The sequence below is a fragment of the Scyliorhinus torazame genome, chromosome 13 (genome assembly GCF_047496885.1).
Source record: "Scyliorhinus torazame isolate Kashiwa2021f chromosome 13, sScyTor2.1, whole genome shotgun sequence".
NCBI classification, from domain to species: Eukaryota; Metazoa; Chordata; class Chondrichthyes; order Carcharhiniformes; family Scyliorhinidae; genus Scyliorhinus; species Scyliorhinus torazame.
Genome location: NC_092719.1, coordinates 120,065,051 through 120,086,271, shown reverse-complemented (window position 1 = coordinate 120,086,271; position 21,221 = coordinate 120,065,051). Strand labels below are relative to the sequence as shown.

The following is a 21,221-nucleotide window of genomic DNA, read 5'->3' as shown; positions in this document are numbered from 1 at the left end:
CCTCCGTGTCTGCGTGGGTTTCCTCCAGTTCAAAGACGTGCAGATTAGGTGGATTGGCTATGATAAATTGCCCTTAGTGACCAAAAAGGTTAGGAGGGGTTATTGGGTTACGGGGATAGGGTGGAAGAGAGGGCTTAAGTGGGTCGGTGCAGACTCGATGGGCCGAATGGCCTCCTTCTGCACTGTATGTTCTATGTTCCCAGCCACAATTACCCTCAGGTTATTGCGCAAGCTTCAAACAAAAGCGATCATTTCCTTATTGTTTTTAAAAAAATATATTTTAGTCCAAACATTATCAAATTCTTACATACAAAGGCTTAACTATAATATACAAACAGTTGGCCAATTTTAACAAAGTAACAGCAGCAACCCTAAATCCCCTAGCCCCCCTCAACCCCACTATTCTCCCTTCTTTATTCCTCCCTCCTAACCATCCCAGTCCACCACCCCTAACTGCTATCCACGAGCAAGTCCTTAAAGTGATGAGCAACATCCATCTGGAAAGAACCTTTCCTTCGACACTCTCAGGGTATATTTAATCTTTTCCAATGGCAGGAATTCTGCCAGGTCACTCAACCGTGCCGAGGCCCTGGGTGGAACCACCAATCTCCACCCAAGCAGGACCCGCCTCCGAGCCACCAAGGAGGCAAAGGCCAAGATGTCAGCCTTCCTCCCCCTCAAGGAGCTCCGGGTAATCCGACACCCCAAAGATCACCACCAGCAGACATGGCTCTAGTTTGACCCCAACGATCTCAACAAATGAGACCCAGAACCCAACTAACTTGGAGCAGGCCCAGAACATGTGTGTGAGTCGCAAGCCCCCCTGAACACTCACACATGTCCTCCACCCTACGGAAAATCCCACTCATACGTGTCTGAATTAAGTACACTCTATGTACCACTTTAAATTATTTCAGGCTCAATCTAGCCCAGGAGGAGGTAAAGTTCACTCTATGTAGGATCTCACTCCATACGCCTCTCTCTAGCCTTCGGCCCAGCTCTAATTCCCACTTCCGCCTCACCTCTTCTTGTGATGGTTTCCCTGTCTCCAGCAAACACTCATATATATCGGAGATCTTCCCTTGCCTCATCACATCCCACGATAGTATCCCATCGATCAGTGTGGGTCTCAGCAACTGGGGGAATTAGGACAACTCTTTACAAATAAAGTTCCTCACCTGTAAATACCCGAATACACTTGCCCTCGGGAGTTGAAATTTCTCCTCCATCTCCTCTCGACTCACAAACCTACCTTCCACAAATAAAACTCTGAACCTCTCAACCCCTCTTCTCCAGATATCCTGTACATTGCGTCCAGCCTTGACAGTGCAAACCTATGATTATCACAGATTGGTGACAGTAAAGACTTGTCCCCCAGTCCAAAATGTTGCCTAAACTGGTTCCAAATTCTTAAAGATGCTATGATCACTGGGCTCATCGAGAGCTTGGCCGGGGAGAACGGGAGAGGGGCCGTAACCAACGGTCTTAGACATGACCTTACACAAGAGACATCCTCCATCCGACCCCATCCCACCTTGGCCAGCGTAAAAGGCAGCCTCCCAATCTGACCAGGAGAACAGGTCTAGGCCAGCTCCACCCCAAATTCCTGGTAAATTTGAACACAGTGCCCTTCCCAATAGTTCTCATTTGTGACCTTCGCCCATTTCAAGATCTGCTCTTTATCAAAAAAATCTATGAAGGCGAACTATAACTGCTTGTGGTGGATCACCGGATTTCAGTTTCTTTCGTAGTGACTGGTGGGCTCCGGTCCACCTGGGGAAGGTTAGCAAAGACCCCTTCCACTACTAATTTACCAAGCATCTTCGCCACAAATTCTGTGACATTTGTGTCTTCGATGCCCTCTGGTAACCTAACAATGCACAAAATTTAGCGCCTCGACCTGTTCTCCTGGTCTCCAGCCTTGGTTCTTAAAACCTTTTGGGTCTCCGCCATTAACTTAACCGCAGCCTCCAAAGCAGCAATCCGGTCGCTCTGATCCGAGACCGCCTCTTCCATCTCATTGATCTTCGTACCTTGCACCTCCACCCTCTCAAAGGTTAACCGAAGGGGGGCCACCGCTTGCTCGATTACTCAAGAAACATCTTCCGCCATCAACTGCCTTCGTTTATGGAACTCCCCCACAAAGGAATTCCATCAATTTCTCCGCTGGCTCCAGGGTAGGCGTCGACAATCCGGGGATCTCCGCCATGTTTTTCTTCCCCTCACCACAAGGTGCTGCCTTTTCAGTTGAAGTGCTTTTAAGTACCCCCTGCAGGCATTCCACATCAGAGGAGAGACCGGTAAGGACAAATTTGCCTTTTTTTAAAAAAAACAATTACACCGGATAATCGGCTAACAAGGGCCAAAAGCGTGTCGCTGAATGGGAGCCGCCTTGTATGGGACCGCTCACCGTATCGCCGCAACCGGAAGTCCATTTCTTTGTTGTTGCTCATGGGACAGCATTGCTGGAAGTCTGGGACTGAGCTGGCTAACCATTAAGCCAATATGAAATTAACAATGTGAATTAGGCTGCTCCAAATGGCTCAAACTGAAGCAGCGAGTGACTGAATCTTACAGAACAGGGAGGACCAAGGTTTAATCCAGGATTGGGTTAAGGTTGCTGGCCTCAACCAGGGTAGCAGATAGGACATGATAATTGCCTCACTGACCCTCAAGAGGGTAAATGGTCAAGGAAAAACAATTCAACTAGGGTTGCCGCTCCGGATTGCATACCGGTAATCCACTGCTGGGAATACATGCCTGTGCTTGTCAGGTGAAGGAGGATTAGGCTCATGGCACTCATGGCCAAACAGCCCGTCACACGAAGCTCACCCAATAAAAATAGCCAATTGAGTTTGGTACTGATGATTTTGATGGCCATGAAGTCAGGATCTAAAGAGTCAACATCCCTATGACAGTAAGATGGCGAGCAAGAAAATGAGGAAGACCAAATACTGAGAACCCCATCCTCAAAACACTGAAGGAACAATTAGCTGCAGCTTGTTTGCACCAGACATTCACATCCCAATTGTGCCACACCTCAGAAACCATTGGCAGTAACCATGTGCTTTGGCACAGAAAGGTTTGAACAGTTAAAAATACATGATTGTATCAGGATTGGCAGGAGGCAAGTGTAAATTGAGGGGACATCTAAATATTACAAAGCATTAAGGACAATCTTACCACTAGAAGCAGGAGGCAGCTCGGCAATGACTGTCTTCAGGCCAATACTGGATATGTCCCGTAGCTGCTCTTTGTCAGACAGCATGTTCGTACACAACGTGTCCACGATTGTCTCCACCTGGTACTCTTTCACCTTGCTGACCAGTGGGCCCAAGCTGAGCGAGTGAACAAATGAAATATTGTGACCCTGGCATTTCAACACAATCATTATTCCCATTTCTCTACCTCTGCTCCCATCCACCCCAACTCGGCTAACCTTCAGCGAGCTACAGTAACAGTCCTGCTGCAACAAAAAGCGACATGTCAGGTAAAGACCCCATTCCAGTTGCTGTGACGTGGTAGACTGTATAAATGCTGAGATTAGACAAGCATGTAGCAAGTTATGGTTTTAATGGGGGCATATTAACTTTCATTTAGATTGGGATAAGAGACTAGCACAAGCCTACAAAGGTAGTGAATTTCTTGAGTATTTTGGGGATAGATTTCTGAAACAATATACCCAAGAAACAAATAGCGGGCAGGTCATAATAGATTTAGAAATGAACAAAAAAATACAGATATAGTTAACATTTAAATGATGCATGTAGATTTATTTAATAGTGATCATAATATTTATAAGTTCAATGTAGTGTTTGAAAGGTGGAAACATGAAACAACTGAGATTCTACATTTAGGCAGTGCTGGCATCAATGTAATGAAACAGAGACTGTCCACAGTAAACTAAGCAAATATGCTGATGGGTGGAGTAGGCTATTCAGCCCATCGAGCCTGCTCCGTCATTCAATACAACAATCCACTACAATGCCTTTCCCACGCAAACTATCCCCATATCCTTTTATGTCATTGGTAATTATCTCTGCTTTAAACAAACTCAGTGACTGAGTTCCCACAGCCCTCTGGGGTATAGAAATCCAAAGATTCACAACCCTGAGTTTATTTTAAAAACACAATAGACCAGTAGGGAGTATAATGGAATATGAAGCCTACAGCGCAGAGGACGCGGGTTCGATCCCAGCCCTGGGCCACAGTCCGTGTGGAGTTTGCCCGTTCTCCATGTGTCTGCGTGGGTTTCACCCCCACAACCCAAATATGTGCAGGTTAGGTGGATTGCCACACTAAATTGCCCCTTAATTGGAAAAAGAAATTGGGTACTCTAAATTTAATTTTTTTTACATTACAAAAAAACTCAAGGAATAGGAAGCAAAAATGGATGTGCGCGCAGTTAGGTCACAAGTCAGCCATGTTCCAAATGAATGGTAGAAAACAATGTGGGGTTAAATGGCCTACTCCTGTTCCAATGTTCTGATGATTAGTTCAAGGCAGATTGGCACGAGCACAATCAAGACCCTGACTTTGGACTGCACCAGTGTTAACTATCAGGCAAAACTTGTCAATGGCCTTCAATGGCAGGGATAAATCAGCACACAAATGGCTACTTGCGCTCTAATGCATCACGAAAATTGATGGATAGCCATACTGTCACAGGTGACACAACAGCGAAGACTGATTTAATGGATTCACTGTGCTGTCATACATGTGAACGCGTGAAGAATACTTGCACTGTCACGATAACCTTGTGTTTATTCCCTGCTGTGCAGTCAAACACCAAATCGATAACTAGTCGGCTGGAGGCTCGGGGAAGATGGGACAATGTACACCCAGTGCCATCAGTCAAGGAGAGGCTGGCAGCAAATGGGCAGCAAGCTGCACAATCAGAATCACCAGCATAAAACAGTACGTCAGACTGTTTAGGTTTAGCACCGGTCACTTACCACTTCACGGCCAGGTTCTGCACCTCTCCATTTTTATCCTCCAGCAGCCTGAGCAACATCTTCACCACCTTCTTCTCACTGTCATCGTCCAACTTAATGGAGTCTTTCTGCAGCTCTACCATCAAGTCATTGGTGGCCATGAACCTAGATAACAGCAGACATTCATATAGATTTTCGAAAAAAGCAGCTACCTCAGCATTACATGTAGTAAAGGAGTGGGACTATTTGGATAGCTCTTCCAAAGAACCTCCACGGGTAAAAGTTGCTTGGCCTCCTTCTGTGCCGTATGGTTCTATTACCCCACTCTTCAGGATTACATCAAAAACTACAATTGTACTCTTTGTTTATTCAGCCCAAAGTTACCAAATCAAGCATATTTACAAACTTACTAAAAACAAAGATCTGAAGCAGATACTTAAAAATGCAAGATAATGTCTCTAAAATGCATATAAACCTCGAAAGCCTATGACAAGAGCTTACTTGCTCTTTCAGACTCTTGGAATAAAAAGGCCCTTCAGCACAGCCGAGCAGTAGGGAATGCGAAATGCATCTCCAGAACATTCATGGATAAACAGCTTCCAGAAGCCCAATAAGTACAACACACACATGTGATGGGCCAGAGTTTTATCCTGTTTAATTCCTCTGAGGGAGAGATGAAACGCTGAGGTAGACAAGAGGATATTGACACATTAGAATTATCAATAATACTGACACACTAGGCCTCAGAGCCCAAGACTCAAGGTTTTAACAGAGAACACCTTTACATTTTAACTGCATGACAAGTCTGAAATCATATCCCTGCTTGTTACCAACCTATCAACTATTCAAACAAAGACTCACAGATTTAGGCGACTTTAAGGTCTGAAGGGATTAAAAGCAAGAACAGACACATTATATCTATTTCCATTTATCATGCATCTTGCTTTGACCTTCATACAGTCCTATCAATAACCAGTTTGGGATGGGGGGGTGGGGGGGCACGCTGATAAAACCACATCATTGTAGCTGGCAGGGCAGGAATCTTGATGTTGTGGTGGGCTTATTGATCAGCATGCATGTATCATAATACAACTGTGTTAAAGTACAAATGCAATTAATTGGCTCAGTGTATTCAGCAGGCCACAAGTGTCTAATTGGGAGACTCATGAAAAAAAAGAGACTCTCCATTGTCATCTGTGATGGGAAGGATGGGTTAACACTCAAATATCATTAATTCCAGGGAACCTTGCCGTCGGCAGTCAAGAGCTTGCTCATAACTGCACTTGGCCCTTTGGATTTGGAGGCCAGGTAAAGAGATGTGGCCTGCTATCCCATGTTTACTTTTATACAGTCTCAGTAAAGACCAGCTGCAAGTTTGATCCCAGCATGTGTGTCTTTACACAAATGGCTGCAATAGTTGGTGAATCACATATTTTAAAAGTTCATTCTCAGGGTGTGAGTGTCACTGGCAAGGCCAGCATTTCTAATTACCCAGAGTTTCGATTTGATACAACTCGAGTATCTTGCTGGGCCATTTCAGAGGGCAGTCAGTCGTGAAGCAGCTCAATGTGGCATTGGAGTCACATGTAAGTCAAGACTTACATGTTTAATTCCCGAAAGAACGTTCATGAACCATTTGGGTTTATTTTTTTAAAGCACCAACCTAAAAGCTCCTTGGTCATTTTCACTTATATTATACCAACTTTTTATTTCAAAATTTTATAAACTGGTTTATTAGTCTAGCCCCCTGGATTTCCAATCCAGTAACATGAGCACTTCACTTCTGCACTCATCACGAGATGTTTGATCAAGTTTGCACAGCCCTCTCAGGTGGATATAAAAGCTTCAAAGATACAATTAGTAGAGGAGCAGACAGCTCTCTCTCTCTTGTTGTCCAGTTCAACATTCTTCCCTCAACCAGCACTGATGCTCTTTGAAGGATTGCTCAGTGAGACAAATGGTTGTCAGACCAGCCCACAGTCACCTCTGTATCCTCAGCAATTGATTACCCAGGAAGCACTTTGGGACTCTGTTAGTGATAGAAATGAAGGCTTCATCTGTGGCTCAGCTGGTAGCACTCTTGTCTCAGTGCAAAATGATTGTGGATTCCCATCCCACTCCCGTGACTTGAACACAATCAAACACCAGTGCAGTACTGAGGGTGATATGAGAGGTTAAACCAAAACCCTGCCTGCTCTCATAGGTGGATGGAAAAGATCTCATTGCACTATTTCAAAGATGAGCAGGAACAGTCTTCCACGGCCCTGACCAATATTTATCTCACAATCATTACAAACAAATGATTATTTCATTGCTGTTTGTGGGAGCTTGCCGTGTGCAAATTGGCTACTGTGTTTCCTCATTGCTGGAAGAGTGTTTTGGGACATACTGGGCGGGATTCTCCAATCCCGCAGCCAGGTTCTGACCGAATTGGCGCGATCCACTCAGGCATCAAAGGGCCTCCGGGCCCAGGTCTTCACCCCTTACTAGAGGGCTAGTACGGCGCCGGAGTGGTGTCCGCTGCCGATTGGTAGGCCCCGATCGCGGGCCAGGCCACCATGGGGGGCCACCATGGGGGGCGGGCCCGGCTATTTTCCGAATGATCACCTGTAGATGATATTAACCCAATCAGAGAATCCCAGCCACTGTGATTGAGAAAGGCACCAAATAAATGCAAGCTTATTCGTTCTTCACTGAAATAAATGTTTTAAAGTTCAATTTCAAGTACAATGAGAAACAATTAGTGCAACATTAGGGGGTGGCACAGTGGTTAGCAATGCTGCCTCACAGAGCCAGAGGCCTGGGTTCAATTCCAGTCTTGGGTCACTGTCTGTGTGGCAATTGCATATTCTCCCCACGTCTGCGTGAGTTTCCTCCAGGTGCTCTGGTTTCGTGCCACAGTCCAAAGATGTGCAGGTTAGGTGGATTGGCCATGATCAATGCACGAGGTTATGGGGATAGGGAAAGGTAGTGGGCCTATGTAGAGTGCTCTTTTACGGTGCAGACTCGGTGGACCGTATGGCCTCCTACTCCACTGTAGGGATTCTATGGACATTAAAATTGCTGAAATTTTCAGAAAATCCTACCAAGCCCTTTGAAAGTAATGGGAAAGAAGAAAATTATATGGCTTTTATTCATTCTATGCTGGAATCACAGGAGTTCAAAAGCCTCTGCATCGCCTTGTCAGACACTTATGATCCCTTTTGCCTACAAATGCCTTAGTTCAGCCACTTATAAACTGATGGTGGATAGCTCCTTTCAGTTGATCACAACCTATAGATTCTGAGCCTATAATGCTGAGCAATCATTTCATGTCAATGACTTTGTCCCTCTTCCTCTGCACTAATGCTTGGCAGAGATCTTTCAAACCCAAAGATAGCACTAGATTACATATACAGCAGCACATGAATTCAGTTCTCTACAGTATGCCTTTTAGGAAAAAGCCCTTCATATCTCGTATACCAAGTCCCAGAGGGGCAGCATAGTGGCCCAGTGGTTAGCATTGCTGCCTCACGGCACCAAGGTCCCAGGTTCGATCCCGGTTCAGGGTCACTGTCAGTGTGGAGTTTGCACATTCTCCTCATGTTTACATGTGTTTCGCACCCACAACCCAAAGATGTGCAGGGTAGGTAGATTGGCCATGCTAAATTGCCCCTTAATTGAAAAAAAAAAAATGAATTGGGTACTCTAAATTTATTTATTTATTTATAAATAATGTCCCAGAGGGTAAGGGGTCAGAGATTTAGAAGAGATGAGAGAGAAAACTTTTTCAGAGTGGTGGGAATCTGGAACTCACTGCCTGATAGGGTGTTGGAGGCAGGGACCCTCAACTTTTACAAAGCATTTAGAGGAAATTAAATGTAAAGAAAATCGCTTGTCACAAGTAGGCTTCAAATGAAGTTACTGTGAAAAGCCCCTAGTCGCCACATTCCAGCACCTGCTCGGGGAGACTGGGATGGGAATGAGTACTTGAAAAGCCATAGCACACAAGGTTACAGACCAAGTGCTGGAAAACAGGATTAGAATAATAGGCTTTTGACAAAGTCATCGGACTCGAAAGGTTAGCTCGTTTCTCTCCCGACAGATGCTGCCAGACTTGCTGAGACTTTCCAGCATTTTCTCTTTCGTTTCAGATTCCAGCATCCACAGTAATTTGCTTTTATTTAGAATAATAGGCGCTTGATGGTCAGCAGACACGATGAGCTGAAGGGCCACTTTCTGTGCTGGAATGCTCTATGAATTAATGAACACACCCCACTTGAACATCAACCCAGTGTCACTGAATTAAACTGATTCAGAGTGGAGTGGCCTGAACTTCTGGTATGACACATGGCTGCAGGCTGCATCAACGAGGTGGCCATAAGCCTCACAGTCCACTCCGCAAACTGCAGCGTGGTGCAAAGAAAAGAAAAAGCCCACTTCACGCTTTCTGTGAAGTTGAGGAGGATTCAATGTTGGGAATTAGACCAGGCACCGGGCAACCACCCTCCCAGAGAGCACTGGCATAGAGAGCAGGAAACTGTGGCCCTCCACACACACACACACACACACGCTGTTACCATCTGGAGTGTTCAGAAATACAGCCAGGGGGAGTTGAGTTTTGAGGTGAGAATCGGGATGTTTGTGCCTAGTGGTCAGGAGCAGGTCAATTCCTGTTTAAAGTAGGAGTCGGTTCCGGTTGCATACCTGAAGTCCTTGTCACTGGATGTCATTTTCTCCAGCAGGTTGGAAATGTGATAGGACACGTTGGCCATGTTGTTGTGCGGAGTGTGAGGCCTGGCTCCGGGCTGGGGCTACGGCTACGGACGCGGACACTGACCCTGCAGCCCCTCGCTGCTCTTCCATGGGAGAAGATGGCGCTCAGCCTGGCCGCCCCGCTGACGTTTGCCCGGGGTGAGAGGTCACCGGGAAAGCCCATCGCCGTGAGGAGCGCGGGGGGAAGGGGCGGAGACTGTGCCGGCGGCGCTCACCCCTTCCAGCGACACCTAATGGCACCTTCCGGGAGTTCACCTCACAGCAACAACCAGAGGGAAATCTACTGGAAATGATAACCTATAGATCATATTAACCTTGCAGAGACATTGTCTGAGGGAGGAATCTACTGGGAATGATCACCAATAGATCATATTAATCCAGCAGAGACATTTACTGAGGGAGAGATCTATTGGGAATTATCACCTATAGATCATATTAATCCAGCAGAGACATTTACTGAGGGAGAGATCTATTGGGAATTATCACTTATGGATCATATTAACCCAGCAGAGACATTTACTGAGGGGGAGATCTACTGGGAATGATTACCTATAGATCATATTAACCCAACAGAGACATTGACTGAGGGAGAGATCGACTGGGAATGATCACCTATAGATCATATTAACCCAGCTGAGACATTGAGGGAGAGATCTACTGGGAATGATCACTTATAGATCATGTTAACCCAGCAGAGACATTGACTGAGGAAGAGATCTACTGGGAATGGTCACATATTAGCCCAGCAGATACATTGACTGAGGGAAGGATCTACTGGGAATGATCTCTGTAGCTCCTAATAACCCAACAGAGACATTGACCGAGGGAGGGATCAACTGGGAATGATCACCTATAGATCATATTAACCCAGCTGAGACATTGACCGAGGGAGAGATCTACTGGGAATGATCATCTATAGATCATATTAACCCAGCAGAGACATTGACTGAGGGAGAGATCTACTGGGAATGATCACCAATAGATCATATTAACCCAGCAGAGACATTGACTGCGGAGAGATCTACTGGAAATTAGATCAAAATGGGCAATTTAGCATGGAAATTTCCAAAACTAGAAAGAGATCAAATTGATCCAGCAGAGGCAAGACCGAATGAGAGATCTACTTGTAACAATCACTGAGAGATACTATTAACCAAGCAGAGGTCATGACAGAAGGAGAGGTCTTCTGGGAATGATCATCGATTATAATATTAACCCACCAGAAGCAATAAATGAGGGATAGATCATAGGTCTAGGAGTAACAGTAAACCATTCAGCCCATTGAGCCTGCTCGGCCATTCAATAAATCCATAGCTGATCTGATTGAATTTAAATTCCACCAACTGCCATGGTAGGATTTGAACCCATTTCCCCAGAGCATTAGCCAGGTCCTCTGGCTTAGTAGTCCAGCAATGTTACAACGACACAACCAGCTCACCAAAGACATACACTAAGAATGTTCACTGAGAGAGAGATAATAATAAGCCAGCAGTGGCTTGGACATAGGGAGAAACATCTACTGGAAATGATCACAGAGAGACAATATCAAGATAAGACTATAAGAAATAGGAGCAGAAGTAGATCATATGGCCTGTCCAGCCTGCCCTGCCATTCAATACAATCATGGCTGATCCTGGACTTCAACTCTATTTTCCTGACCATTCCCCATATCCCTTAATCCTCTGGGAGACCAAAAATCTCTCTCAGTCTTCCGGTGTAATGTTCTTTGATTATGCTGATGTTGAATCTTGATGTGGTAGTGTTAACAAAGAACATTAGACTTTGTTTTACAACAAAACTATTTACTACTAACACTATTCTAAAGGATTACTAAAATGCCTAAGATTAATACAGTTGGAAATAATGGTCTAACATTAACTTACAATAAGATACTACAAAGCTACTCTAATATGCAACTGCTATCAACTCCTTACTCACACCTTGTCTCGGAACACATGGTGCGTCCAGGGCACATGCCTGCATACTCGCACCATCTGCTGGTCGGATGCCAGAACTACAACAGTAAAGCATATAACTTATAATACACATACAGATGATGATGATTTACTCATATTATATACAGATGATAGCCTACCTATCATCACTATCCCAGCCTTCCGGGTGCTCCAGTTTGCTCCCACAACCCGAAAGACATGCTGTTAGGTGAATTGGACATTCTGAATTCTCCCCAGTGTACTCGAACAGACGCCGGATGTGACGACGAGAGGATTTTAACAATAACTTCATTGCATTATTAATGTAAGCCTACTTGTGACACTAATAAAGATTATTAATTATTATTATTAAATATATTCAGTGATGGAACATCTACAACCTTCTGAGCTCGGGAATTCCAAAGATTCACAGACTCTTTGAGTGAAGAAATTACTCCTCTTCTCAGTCCTAAATGATCAGCCCCTTATCCTGAAACTTGCCAGGGGTAATAATTTCTCAGACCTGTCAAACATCTTTGTAATTTTGGATGTTTCAATGCGACAGCCTCTCATTCTACTAACTCCAGTGGATACACACACAATTTAATGTATCTACGTGGATTTCCTCCGAGTGCTCTGGTTTCCTTCCACATTCCCAAGATGTGTAGGTTAGGCGGATTGGCCATGCTAAATTGCCTATTCATGTCCAAAGATGTGTGGGTTAGGTGGATTGGGCATGCTAAGTTGCCCCTTAGTGTTCAAAGGTTAGGTGGGGTTACAGGGATGGGGCGGGAAGTGGGCCTAGGTAGGGTACTCTTTGGGAGGGTTGGTGCAGACTCGATGGGCTGAATGGCTTCCTTCTGCACTGTAGGGATTCTATGATCTCTTTGTGTCATCCTCATTCCTTGCATTTCCACCTAATTTTGTATCATTAGCAAGCCCCTATCTGTGCTAAATGTCAGCCCAGCTCCATGTGCCCTTGAACTATATTAACCTTTTGTGTGGCACTTGATCGGCTTTGGAAATCCACACATATTACATCTGCTGGTTCCCATTTATCTACCCTACCAGTAACGTCCTCAAAAAAGGCTGATAAATTTGTCAAATGGGACTTCCCTTTTGGTAAAACCATGTTGACTTTAATTGCCCCAATCATAATATGCTTTTCTCAATGCATTGTTCAGACTTCCTGAGTAACAGGTGCCAGCATTTTCCTGCTGTGGGTGATGTTCAGGATGCTGTGGGTGCAGCTCAGGATGCTGTGCGTACTGTTTATGCTGATGTTCAGCCTGCTGTTCAGGGTGCAGTGGGTGCTGTTCAGGGTGCTGTGGGTGATGTTCAGGTGCAGTGGGTGCTCTTCAGGGTGCAGTGGGTGATGTTCAGATTGCTGTGGGTGCTGTTCAGGGTGCAGTGGGTGCAGTTCAGGGTGCAGTGGGTGCTGTTCAGGGTGCAGTGGGTGATGTTCAGGGTGCAGTGGGTGCTGTTCAGGGTGCAGTGGGTGCTGTTCAGGGTGCAGTGGGTGCTGTTCAGGGTGCAGTGGGTGTTGTTCAGGGTGCTGTGGGTGCAGTTCAGGGTGCAGTGGGTGCTGTTCAGCGTGCAGTGGGTGCTGCTCAGGGTGCTGTGGGTGCTGTTCAGGGTGCTGTGGGTGCTGTTCAGGGTGCTGTGGGTGATGTTCAGGGTGCTGTGGGTGCTGTTCAGGGTGCAGTGGGTGTTGTCCAGGGTGCTGTGGGTGCTGTTCAGGGTGCAGTGGGTGCTGTTCAGGGTGCTGTGGGTGATGTTCAGGGTGCTGTGGGTGTTGTTCAGGGTGCAGTGGGTGTTGTCCAGGGTGCTGTGGGTGCTGTTCAGGGTGTTGTGGGTGTTGTTCAGGGTGCTGTGGGTGCTGTTCAGGGTGCTGTGGGTGCTGTTCAGGGTGCAGTGGGTGTTGCCCAGGGTGCTGTGGGTGTTGTTCAGGGAGCTGTGGGTGTTAGTCAGGGTGCAGTGGGTGTTGTTCAGGGTGCTGTGGGTGCTGTTCAGGGTGCTGTGGGTGCTGTTCAGGGTGCAGTGGGTGATGTTCAGGGTGCAGTGGGTGCTGTTCAGGGTGCTGTGGGTGCTGTTCAGGGTGCTGTGGGTGATGTTCAGGGTGCAGTGGGTGATGTTCAGGGTGCTGTGGGTGATGTTCAGGGAGCTATGGGTGTTGTTCAGGGAGGTGTGGGTGCTGTTCAGGGTGCTGTGGGTGATGTTCAGGGTGCAGTGGGTGTTGTTCAGGGTGCAGTGGGTGCTGTTCAGGGTGCTGTGGGTGCTGTTCAGGGTGCTGTGGGTGCTGTTCAGGGTGCAGTGGGTGATGTTCAGGATGCTGTGGGTGCTGTTCAGGGTGCAGTGGGTGTTGTTCAGGGTGCTGTGGGTGTTTTCAGGGTGCAGTGGGTGATGTTCAGGGTGCTGTGGGTGCTGTTCAGGGTGCAGTGGGTGTTGTTCAGGGTGCAGTGGGTGTTGTTCAGGGTGCAGTGGGTGTTGTTCAGGGAGGTGTGGGTGTTGTTCAGGGTGCCGTGGGTGCTGTTCATGGTGCTGTGGGTGCTGTTCAGGGTGCTGTGGGTGTTGTTCAGGGTGCAGTGGGTGTTGTTCAGGGTGCAGTGGGTGTTGTTCAGGGTGCAGTGGGTGCTGTTCAGGGTGCTGTGGGTGATGTTCATGGTGCAGTGGGTGATGTTCAGGGTGCAATGGGTGTTGTTCAGGGAGGTGTGGGTGCTGTTCAGGGTGCTGCGGGTGATGTTCAGGGTGCTGTGGGTGCTGTTCAGGGTGCTGTGGGTGATGGTCAGGGTGCAGTGGGTGTTGTTCAGGGTACAGTGGGTGTTGTTCAGGGAGGTGTGGGTATTGTTCAGGGTGCAGTGGGTGTTGTTCAGGGTGCAGTGGGTGTTGTTCAGGGTGCAGTGTGTGTTGTTCAGGGTGCAGTGGGTGATGTTCAGGGTGCAGGGGGTGATGTTCAGGGTGCTGTCGGTGTTGTTCAGGGTGCAGTAGTTGCTGTTCAGGGTGCTGTGGGTGATGTTCAGGGTGCAGTGGGTGTTGTTCAGGGTGCTGTGGGTGCTGTTCAGGGTGCTGTGGGTGTTGTTCAGGGTGCCGTGGGTGTTGTTCAGGGTGCAGTGGGTGTTGTTCAGGGTGCCGTGGGTGTTGTTCAGGGTGCAGTGGGTGATGTTCAGGGTGCTGTGGGTGTTGTTCAGGGTGCTGTGGGTGCTGTTCAGGGTGCAGTGGGTGCTGTTCAGGGTGCTGTGGGTGTTGTTCAGGGTGCAGTGGGTGCTGTTCAGGGTGCTGTGGGTGTTGTTCAGGGTGCAGTGGGTGCTGTTCAGGGTGCTGTGGGTGTTGTTCAGGGTGCTGTGGGTGTTGTTCAGGGTGCCGTGGGTGCTGTTCAGGGTGCCGTGGGTGTTGTTCAGGGTGCTGTGGGTGCTGTTCAGGATGCCGTGGGTGTTGTTCAGGGTGCTGTGGGTGCTGTTCAGGGTGCTGTAGGTGTTGTTCAGGGTGCCGTGGGTGTTGTTCAGGGTGCAGTGGGTGTTGTTCAGGGTGCAGTGGGTGTTGTTCAGGGAGGTGTGGGTGCTGTTCAGGGTGCAGTGGGTGTTGTTCAGGGTGCAGTTGGTGTTGTTCAGGGTGCTGTGGGTGTTGTTCAGGGTGCAGTGGGTGCTGTTCAGGGTGCAGTGGGTGATGTTCAGGGTGCAGTGGGTGTTGTTCAGGGTGCCGTGGGCGCTGTTCAGGGTGCAGTGGGTGATGTTCAGGGTGCAGTGGGTGCTGTTCAGGGTGCAGTGGGTGCTGTTCAGGGTGCTGTGGGTGATGTTCAGGGTGCAGTGGGTGTTGTTCAGGGTGCTGTGGGTGCTGTTCAGGGTGCTGTGGGTGTTGTTCAGGGTGCCGTGGGTGTTGTTCAGGGTGCAGTGGGTGATGTTCAGGGTGCTGTGGGTGTTGTTCAGGGTGCTGTGGGTGTTGTTCAGGGTGCAGTGGGTGTTGTTCAGGGTGCCGTGGGTGCTGTTCAGGGTGCAGTGGGTGCTGTTCAGGGTGCTGTGGGTGTTGTTCAGGGTGCAGTGGGTGCTGTTCAGGGTGCTGTGGGTGTTGTTCAGGGTGCCGTGGGTGCTGTTCAGGGTGCAGTGGGTGTTGTCCAGGGTGCTGTGGGTGCTGTTCAGGGTGCAGTGGGTGCTGTTCAGGGTGCTGTGGGTGATGTTCAGGGTGCAGTGGGTGCTGTTCAGGGTGCAGTGGGTGCTGTTCAGGGTGCTGTGGGTGATGTTCAGGGTGCTGTGGGTGTTGTTCAGGGTGCAGTGGGTGTTGTCCAGGGTGCTGTGGGTGCTGTTCAGGGTGCTGTGGGTGTTGTTCAGGGTGCTGTGGGTGCTGTTCAGGGTGCTGTGGGTGCTGTTCAGGGTGCAGTGGGTGTTGTTCAGGGTGCAGTGGGTGCTGTTCAGGGTGCTGTGGGTGTTGTTCAGGGTGCCGTGGGTGCTGTTCAGGGTGCTGTGGGTGTTGTTCAGGGTGCTGTGGGTGCTGTTCAGGGTGCCGTGGGTGTTGTTCAGGGTGCTGTGGGTGCTGTTCAGGGTGCTGTGGGTGTTGTTCAGGGTGCCGTGGGTGTTGTTCAGGGTGCAGTGGGTGTTGTTCAGGGAGGTGTGGGTGCTGTTCAGGGTGCAGTGGGTGCTGTTCAGGGTGCTGTGGGTGCTGTTCAGGATGCTGTGGGTGTTGTTCAGGGTGCTGTGGGTGCTGTTCAGGGTGCCGTGGGTGTTGTTCAGGGTGCTGTGGGTGCTGTTCAGGGTGCAGTGGGTGCTGTTCAGGGTGCTGTGGGTGTTGTTCAGGGTGCAGTGGGTGCTGTTCAGGGTGCTGTGGGTGTTGTTCAGGGTGCCATGGGCGCTGCTCAGGGTGCTGTGGGTGGTGTTCAGATTGCTGTGGGTGCTGTTCAGGGTGCAGTGGGTGCTGTTCAGGGTGCAGTGGGTGCTGTTCAGGGTGCAGTGGGTGATGTTCAGGGTGCAGTGGGTGCTGTTCAGGGTGCAGTGGGTGCTGTTCAGGGTGCAGTGGGTGCTGTTCAGGGTGCAGTGGGTGTTGTTCAGGGTGCAGTGGGTGCTGTTCAGGGTGCAGTGGGTGATGTTCAGATTGCTGTGGGTGCTGTTCAGGGTGCAGTGGGTGCTGTTCAGGGTGCAGTGGGTGCTGTTCAGGGTGCAGTGGGTGATGTTCAGGATGCTGTGGGTGCAGTTCAGGGTGCAGTGGGTGCTGTTAGCATGCAGTGGGTGCTGTTCAGGGTGCTGTGGGTGCTGTTCAGGGTGCTGTGGGTGCTGTTAGCATGCAGTGGGTGCTGTTAGCATGCAGTGGGTGCTGTTCAGGGTGCTATGGGTGCTGTTCAGGGTGCAGTGGGTGTTGTCCAGGGTGCTGTGGGTGCTGTTCAGGGTGCAGTGGGTGCTGTTCAGGGTGCTGTGGGTGATGTTCAGGGTGCTGTGGGTGTTGTTCAGGGTGCAGTGGGTGTTGTCCAGGGTGCTGTGGGTGCTGTTCAGGGTGCTGTGGGTGTTGTTCAGGGTGCTGTGGGTGCTGTTCAGGGTGCTGTGGGTGCTATTTAGGGTGCAGTGGGTGTTGCCCAGGGTGCTGTGGGTGTTGTTCAGGGAGCTGTGGGTGTTAGTCAGGGTGCAGTGGGTGTTGTTCAGGGTGCTGTGGGTGCTGTTCAGGGTGCAGTGGGTGATGTTCAGGGTGCAGTGGGTGCTGTTCAGGGTGCTGTGGGTGCTGTTCAGGGTGCTGTGGGTGTTGTTCAGGGTGCTGTGGGTGCTGTTCAGGGTGCCGTGGGTGTTGTTCAGGGTGCTGTGGGTGCTGTTCAGGGTGCAGTGGGTGCTGTTCAGGGTGCTGTGGGTGTTGTTCAGGGTGCAGTGGGTGCTGTTCAGGGTGCTGTGGGTGTTGTTCAGGGTGCCGTGGGCGCTGTTCAGGGTGCTGTGGGTGTTGTTCAGGGTGCAGTGGGTGTTGTTCAGGGTGCCGTGGGTGCTGTTCAGGGTGCTGTGGGTGCAGTTCAGGGTGCAGTGGGTGCTGTTCAGCATGCAGTGGGTGCTGTTCAGGGTGCTGTGGGTGCTGTTCAGGGTGCTGTGGGTGCTGTTCAGGGTGCTGTGGGTGATGTTCAGGGTGCAGTGGGTGCTGTTCAGCATGCAGTGGGTGCTGTTCAGGGTGCTGTGGGTGCTGTTCAGGGTGCTGTGGGTGCTGTTCAGGGTGCTGTGTGTGATGTTCAGGGTGCTGTGGGTGCTGTTCAGGGTGCAGTGGCTGTTGTCCAGGGTGCTGTGGGTGCTGTTCAGGGTGCAGTGGGTGTTGTTCAGGGTGCAGTGGGTGTTGTTCAGGGTGCAGTGGGTGTTGTTCAGGGAGGTGTGGGTGTTGTTCAGGGTGCCGTGGGTGCTGTTCATGGTGCTGTGGGTGCTGTTCAGGGTGCTGTGGGTGTTGTTCAGGGTGCAGTGGGTGTTGTTCAGGGTGCAGTGGGTGTTGTTCAGGGTGCAGTGGGTGCTGTTCAGGGTGCTGTGGGTGATGTTCATGGTGCAGTGGGTGATGTTCAGGGTGCAATGGGTGTTGTTCAGGGAGGTGTGGGTGCTGTTCAGGGTGCTGCGGGTGATGTTCAGGGTGCTGTGGGTGCTGTTCAGGGTGCTGTGGGTGATGGTCAGGGTGCAGTGGGTGTTGTTCAGGGTACAGTGGGTGTTGTTCAGGGAGGTGTGGGTGTTGTTCAGGGTGCAGTGGGTGTTGTTCAGGGTGCAGTGGGTGTTGTTCAGGGTGCAGTGTGTGTTGTTCAGGGTGCAGTGGGTGATGTTCAGGGTGCAGGGGGTGATGTTCAGGGTGCTGTCGGTGTTGTTCAGGGTGCAGTAGTTGCTGTTCAGGGTGCTGTGGGTGATGTTCAGGGTGCAGTGGGTGTTGTTCAGGGTGCTGTGGGTGCTGTTCAGGGTGCTGTGGGTGTTGTTCAGGGTGCCGTGGGTGTTGTTCAGGGTGCAGTGGGTGTTGTTCAGGGTGCCGTGGGTGTTGTTCAGGGTGCAGTGGGTGATGTTCAGGGTGCTGTGGGTGTTGTTCAGGGTGCTGTGGGTGCTGTTCAGGGTGCAGTGGGTGCTGTTCAGGGTGCTGTGGGTGTTGTTCAGGGTGCAGTGGGTGCTGTTCAGGGTGCTGTGGGTGTTGTTCAGGGTGCAGTGGGTGCTGTTCAGGGTGCTGTGGGTGTTGTTCAGGGTGCTGTGGGTGTTGTTCAGGGTGCCGTGGGTGCTGTTCAGGGTGCCGTGGGTGTTGTTCAGGGTGCTGTGGGTGCTGTTCAGGATGCCGTGGGTGTTGTTCAGGGTGCTGTGGGTGCTGTTCAGGGTGCTGTAGGTGTTGTTCAGGGTGCCGTGGGTGTTGTTCAGGGTGCAGTGGGTGTTGTTCAGGGTGCAGTGGGTGTTGTTCAGGGAGGTGTGGGTGCTGTTCAGGGTGCAGTGGGTGTTGTTCAGGGTGCAGTTGGTGTTGTTCAGGGTGCTGTGGGTGTTGTTCAGGGTGCAGTGGGTGCTGTTCAGGGTGCAGTGGGTGATGTTCAGGGTGCAGTGGGTGTTGTTCAGGGTGCAGTGGGTGTTGTTCAGGGAGGTGTGGGTGCTGTTCAGGGTGCAGTGGGTGTTGTTCAGGGTGCAGTTGGTGTTGTTCAGGGTGCTGTGGGTGTTGTTCAGGGTGCAGTGGGTGCTGTTCAGGGTGCAGTGGGTGATGTTCAGGGTGCAGTGGGTGTTGTTCAGGGTGCCTGGGCGCTGTTCAGGGTGCAGTGGGTGATGTTCAGGGTGCAGTGGGTGTTGTTCAGGGTGCCGTGGGCGCTGTTCAGGGTGCAGTGGGTGATGTTCAGGGTGCAGTGGGTGTTGTTCAGGGTGCAGTGGGTGTTGTCCAGGGTGCTGTGGGTGCTGTTCAGGGTGCTGTGGGTGTTGTTCAGGGTGCTGTGGGTGCTGTTCAGGGTGCTGTGGGTGCTGTTCAGGGTGCAGTGGGTGTTGTTCAGGGTGCAGTGGGTGCTGTTCAGGGTGCTGTGGGTGTTGTTCAGGGTGCCGTGGGTGCTGTTCAGGGTGCTGTGGGTGTTGTTCAGGGTGCTGTGGGTGCTGTTCAGGGTGCCGTGGGTGTTGTTCAGGGTGCTGTGGGTGCTGTTCAGGGTGCTGTGGGTGTTGTTCAGGGTGCCGTGGGTGTTGTTCAGGGTGCAGTGGGTGTTGTTCAGGGAGGTGTGGGTGCTGTTCAGGGTGCAGTGGGTGCTGTTCAGGGTGCTGTGGGTGCTGTTCAGGATGCTGTGGGTGTTGTTCAGGGTGCTGTGGGTGCTGTTCAGGGTGCCGTGGGTGTTGTTCAGGGTGCTGTGGGTGCTGTTCAGGGTGCAGTGGGTGCTGTTCAGGGTGCTGTGGGTGTTGTTCAGGGTGCAGTGGGTGCTGTTCAGGGTGCTGTGGGTGTTGTTCAGGGTGCCATGGGCGCTGTTCAGGGTGCTGTGGGTGGTGTTCAGATTGCTGTGGCTGCTGTTCAGGGTGCAGTGGGTGCTGTTCAGGGTGCAGTGGGTGCTGTTCAGGGTGCAGTGGGTGATGTTCAGGGTGCAGTGGGTGCTGTTCAGGGTGCAGTGGGTGCTGTTCAGGGTGCAGTGGGTGCTGTTCAGGGTGCAGTGGGTGTTGTTCAGGGTGCAGTGGGTGCTGTTCAGGGTGCAGTGGGTGATGTTCAGATTGCTGTGGGTGCTGTTCAGGGTGCAGTGGGTGCTGTTCAGGGTGCAGTGGGTGCTGTTCAGGGTGCAGTGGGTGATGTTCAGGATGCTGTGGGTGCAGTTCAGGGTGCAGTGGGTGCTGTTCAGCATGCAGTGGGTGCTGTTCAGGGTGCTGTGGGTGCTGTTCAGGGTGCTGTGGGTGCTGTTCAGGGTGCTGTGGGTGATGTTCAGGGTGCTATGGGTGCTGTTCAGGGTGCAGTGGGTGTTGTCCAGGGTGCTGTGGGTGCTGTTCAGGGTGCAGTGGGTGCTGTTCAGGGTGCTGTGGGTGATGTTCAGGGTGCTGTGGGTGTTGTTCAGGGTGCAGTGGGTGTTGTCCAGGGTGCTGTGGGTGCTGTTCAGGGTGCTGTGGGTGTTGTTCAGGGTGCTGTGGGTGCTGTTCAGGGTGCTGTGGGTGCTATTTAGGGTGCAGTGGGTGTTGCCCAGGGTGCTGTGGGTGTTGTTCAGGGAGCTGTGGGTGTTAGTCAGGGTGCAGTGGGTGTTGTTCAGGGTGCTGTGGGTGCTGTTCAGGGTGCAGTGGGTGATGTTCAGGGTGCAGTGGGTGCTGTTCAGGGTGCTGTGGGTGCTGTTCAGGGTGCTGTGGGTGTTGTTCAGGGTGCAGTGGGAGTTGTCCAGGGTGCTGTGGGTGCTGTTCAGGGTGCAGTGTGTGCTGTTCAGGGTGCTGTGGGTGATGTTCAGGGTGCTGTGGGTGTTGTTCAGGGTGCAGTGGGTGTTGTCCAGGGTGCTGTGGGTGCTGTTCAGGGTGCTGTGGGTGTTGCTCAGGGTGCTGTGGGTGCTGTTCAGGGTGCTGTGGGTGCTATTTAGGGTGCAGTGGGTGTTGCCCAGGGTGCTGTGGGTGTTGTTCAGGGAGCTGTGGGTGTTAGTCAGGGTGCAGTGGGTGTTGTTCAGGGTGCTGTGGGTGCTGTTCAGGGTGCAGTGGGTGATGTTCAGGGTGCAGTG

General features: G+C 50.6%; 1 protein-coding gene across 1 annotated transcript in view; it reads right to left on the bottom strand.

Moving 5' to 3' along the window:
• The window catches only part of LOC140388255 (cullin-associated NEDD8-dissociated protein 1-like), a 47,393-nt gene extending 37,580 nt beyond the window's left edge, over nt 1-9,813 (bottom strand). The window contains exons 1-3 of the mRNA XM_072472110.1: nt 9,621-9,813; nt 4,956-5,099; nt 3,184-3,338 (exon numbers count right to left, since the gene is read on the bottom strand). Of these exons, the coding sequence (XP_072328211.1) occupies nt 3,184-3,338; nt 4,956-5,099; nt 9,621-9,688 (367 nt within the window). The 5' untranslated portion in view covers nt 9,689-9,813. The remainder of the gene's footprint in view (nt 1-3,183; nt 3,339-4,955; nt 5,100-9,620) is intronic.
• Nucleotides 9,814-21,221: the final 11,408 nt, after the last annotated feature.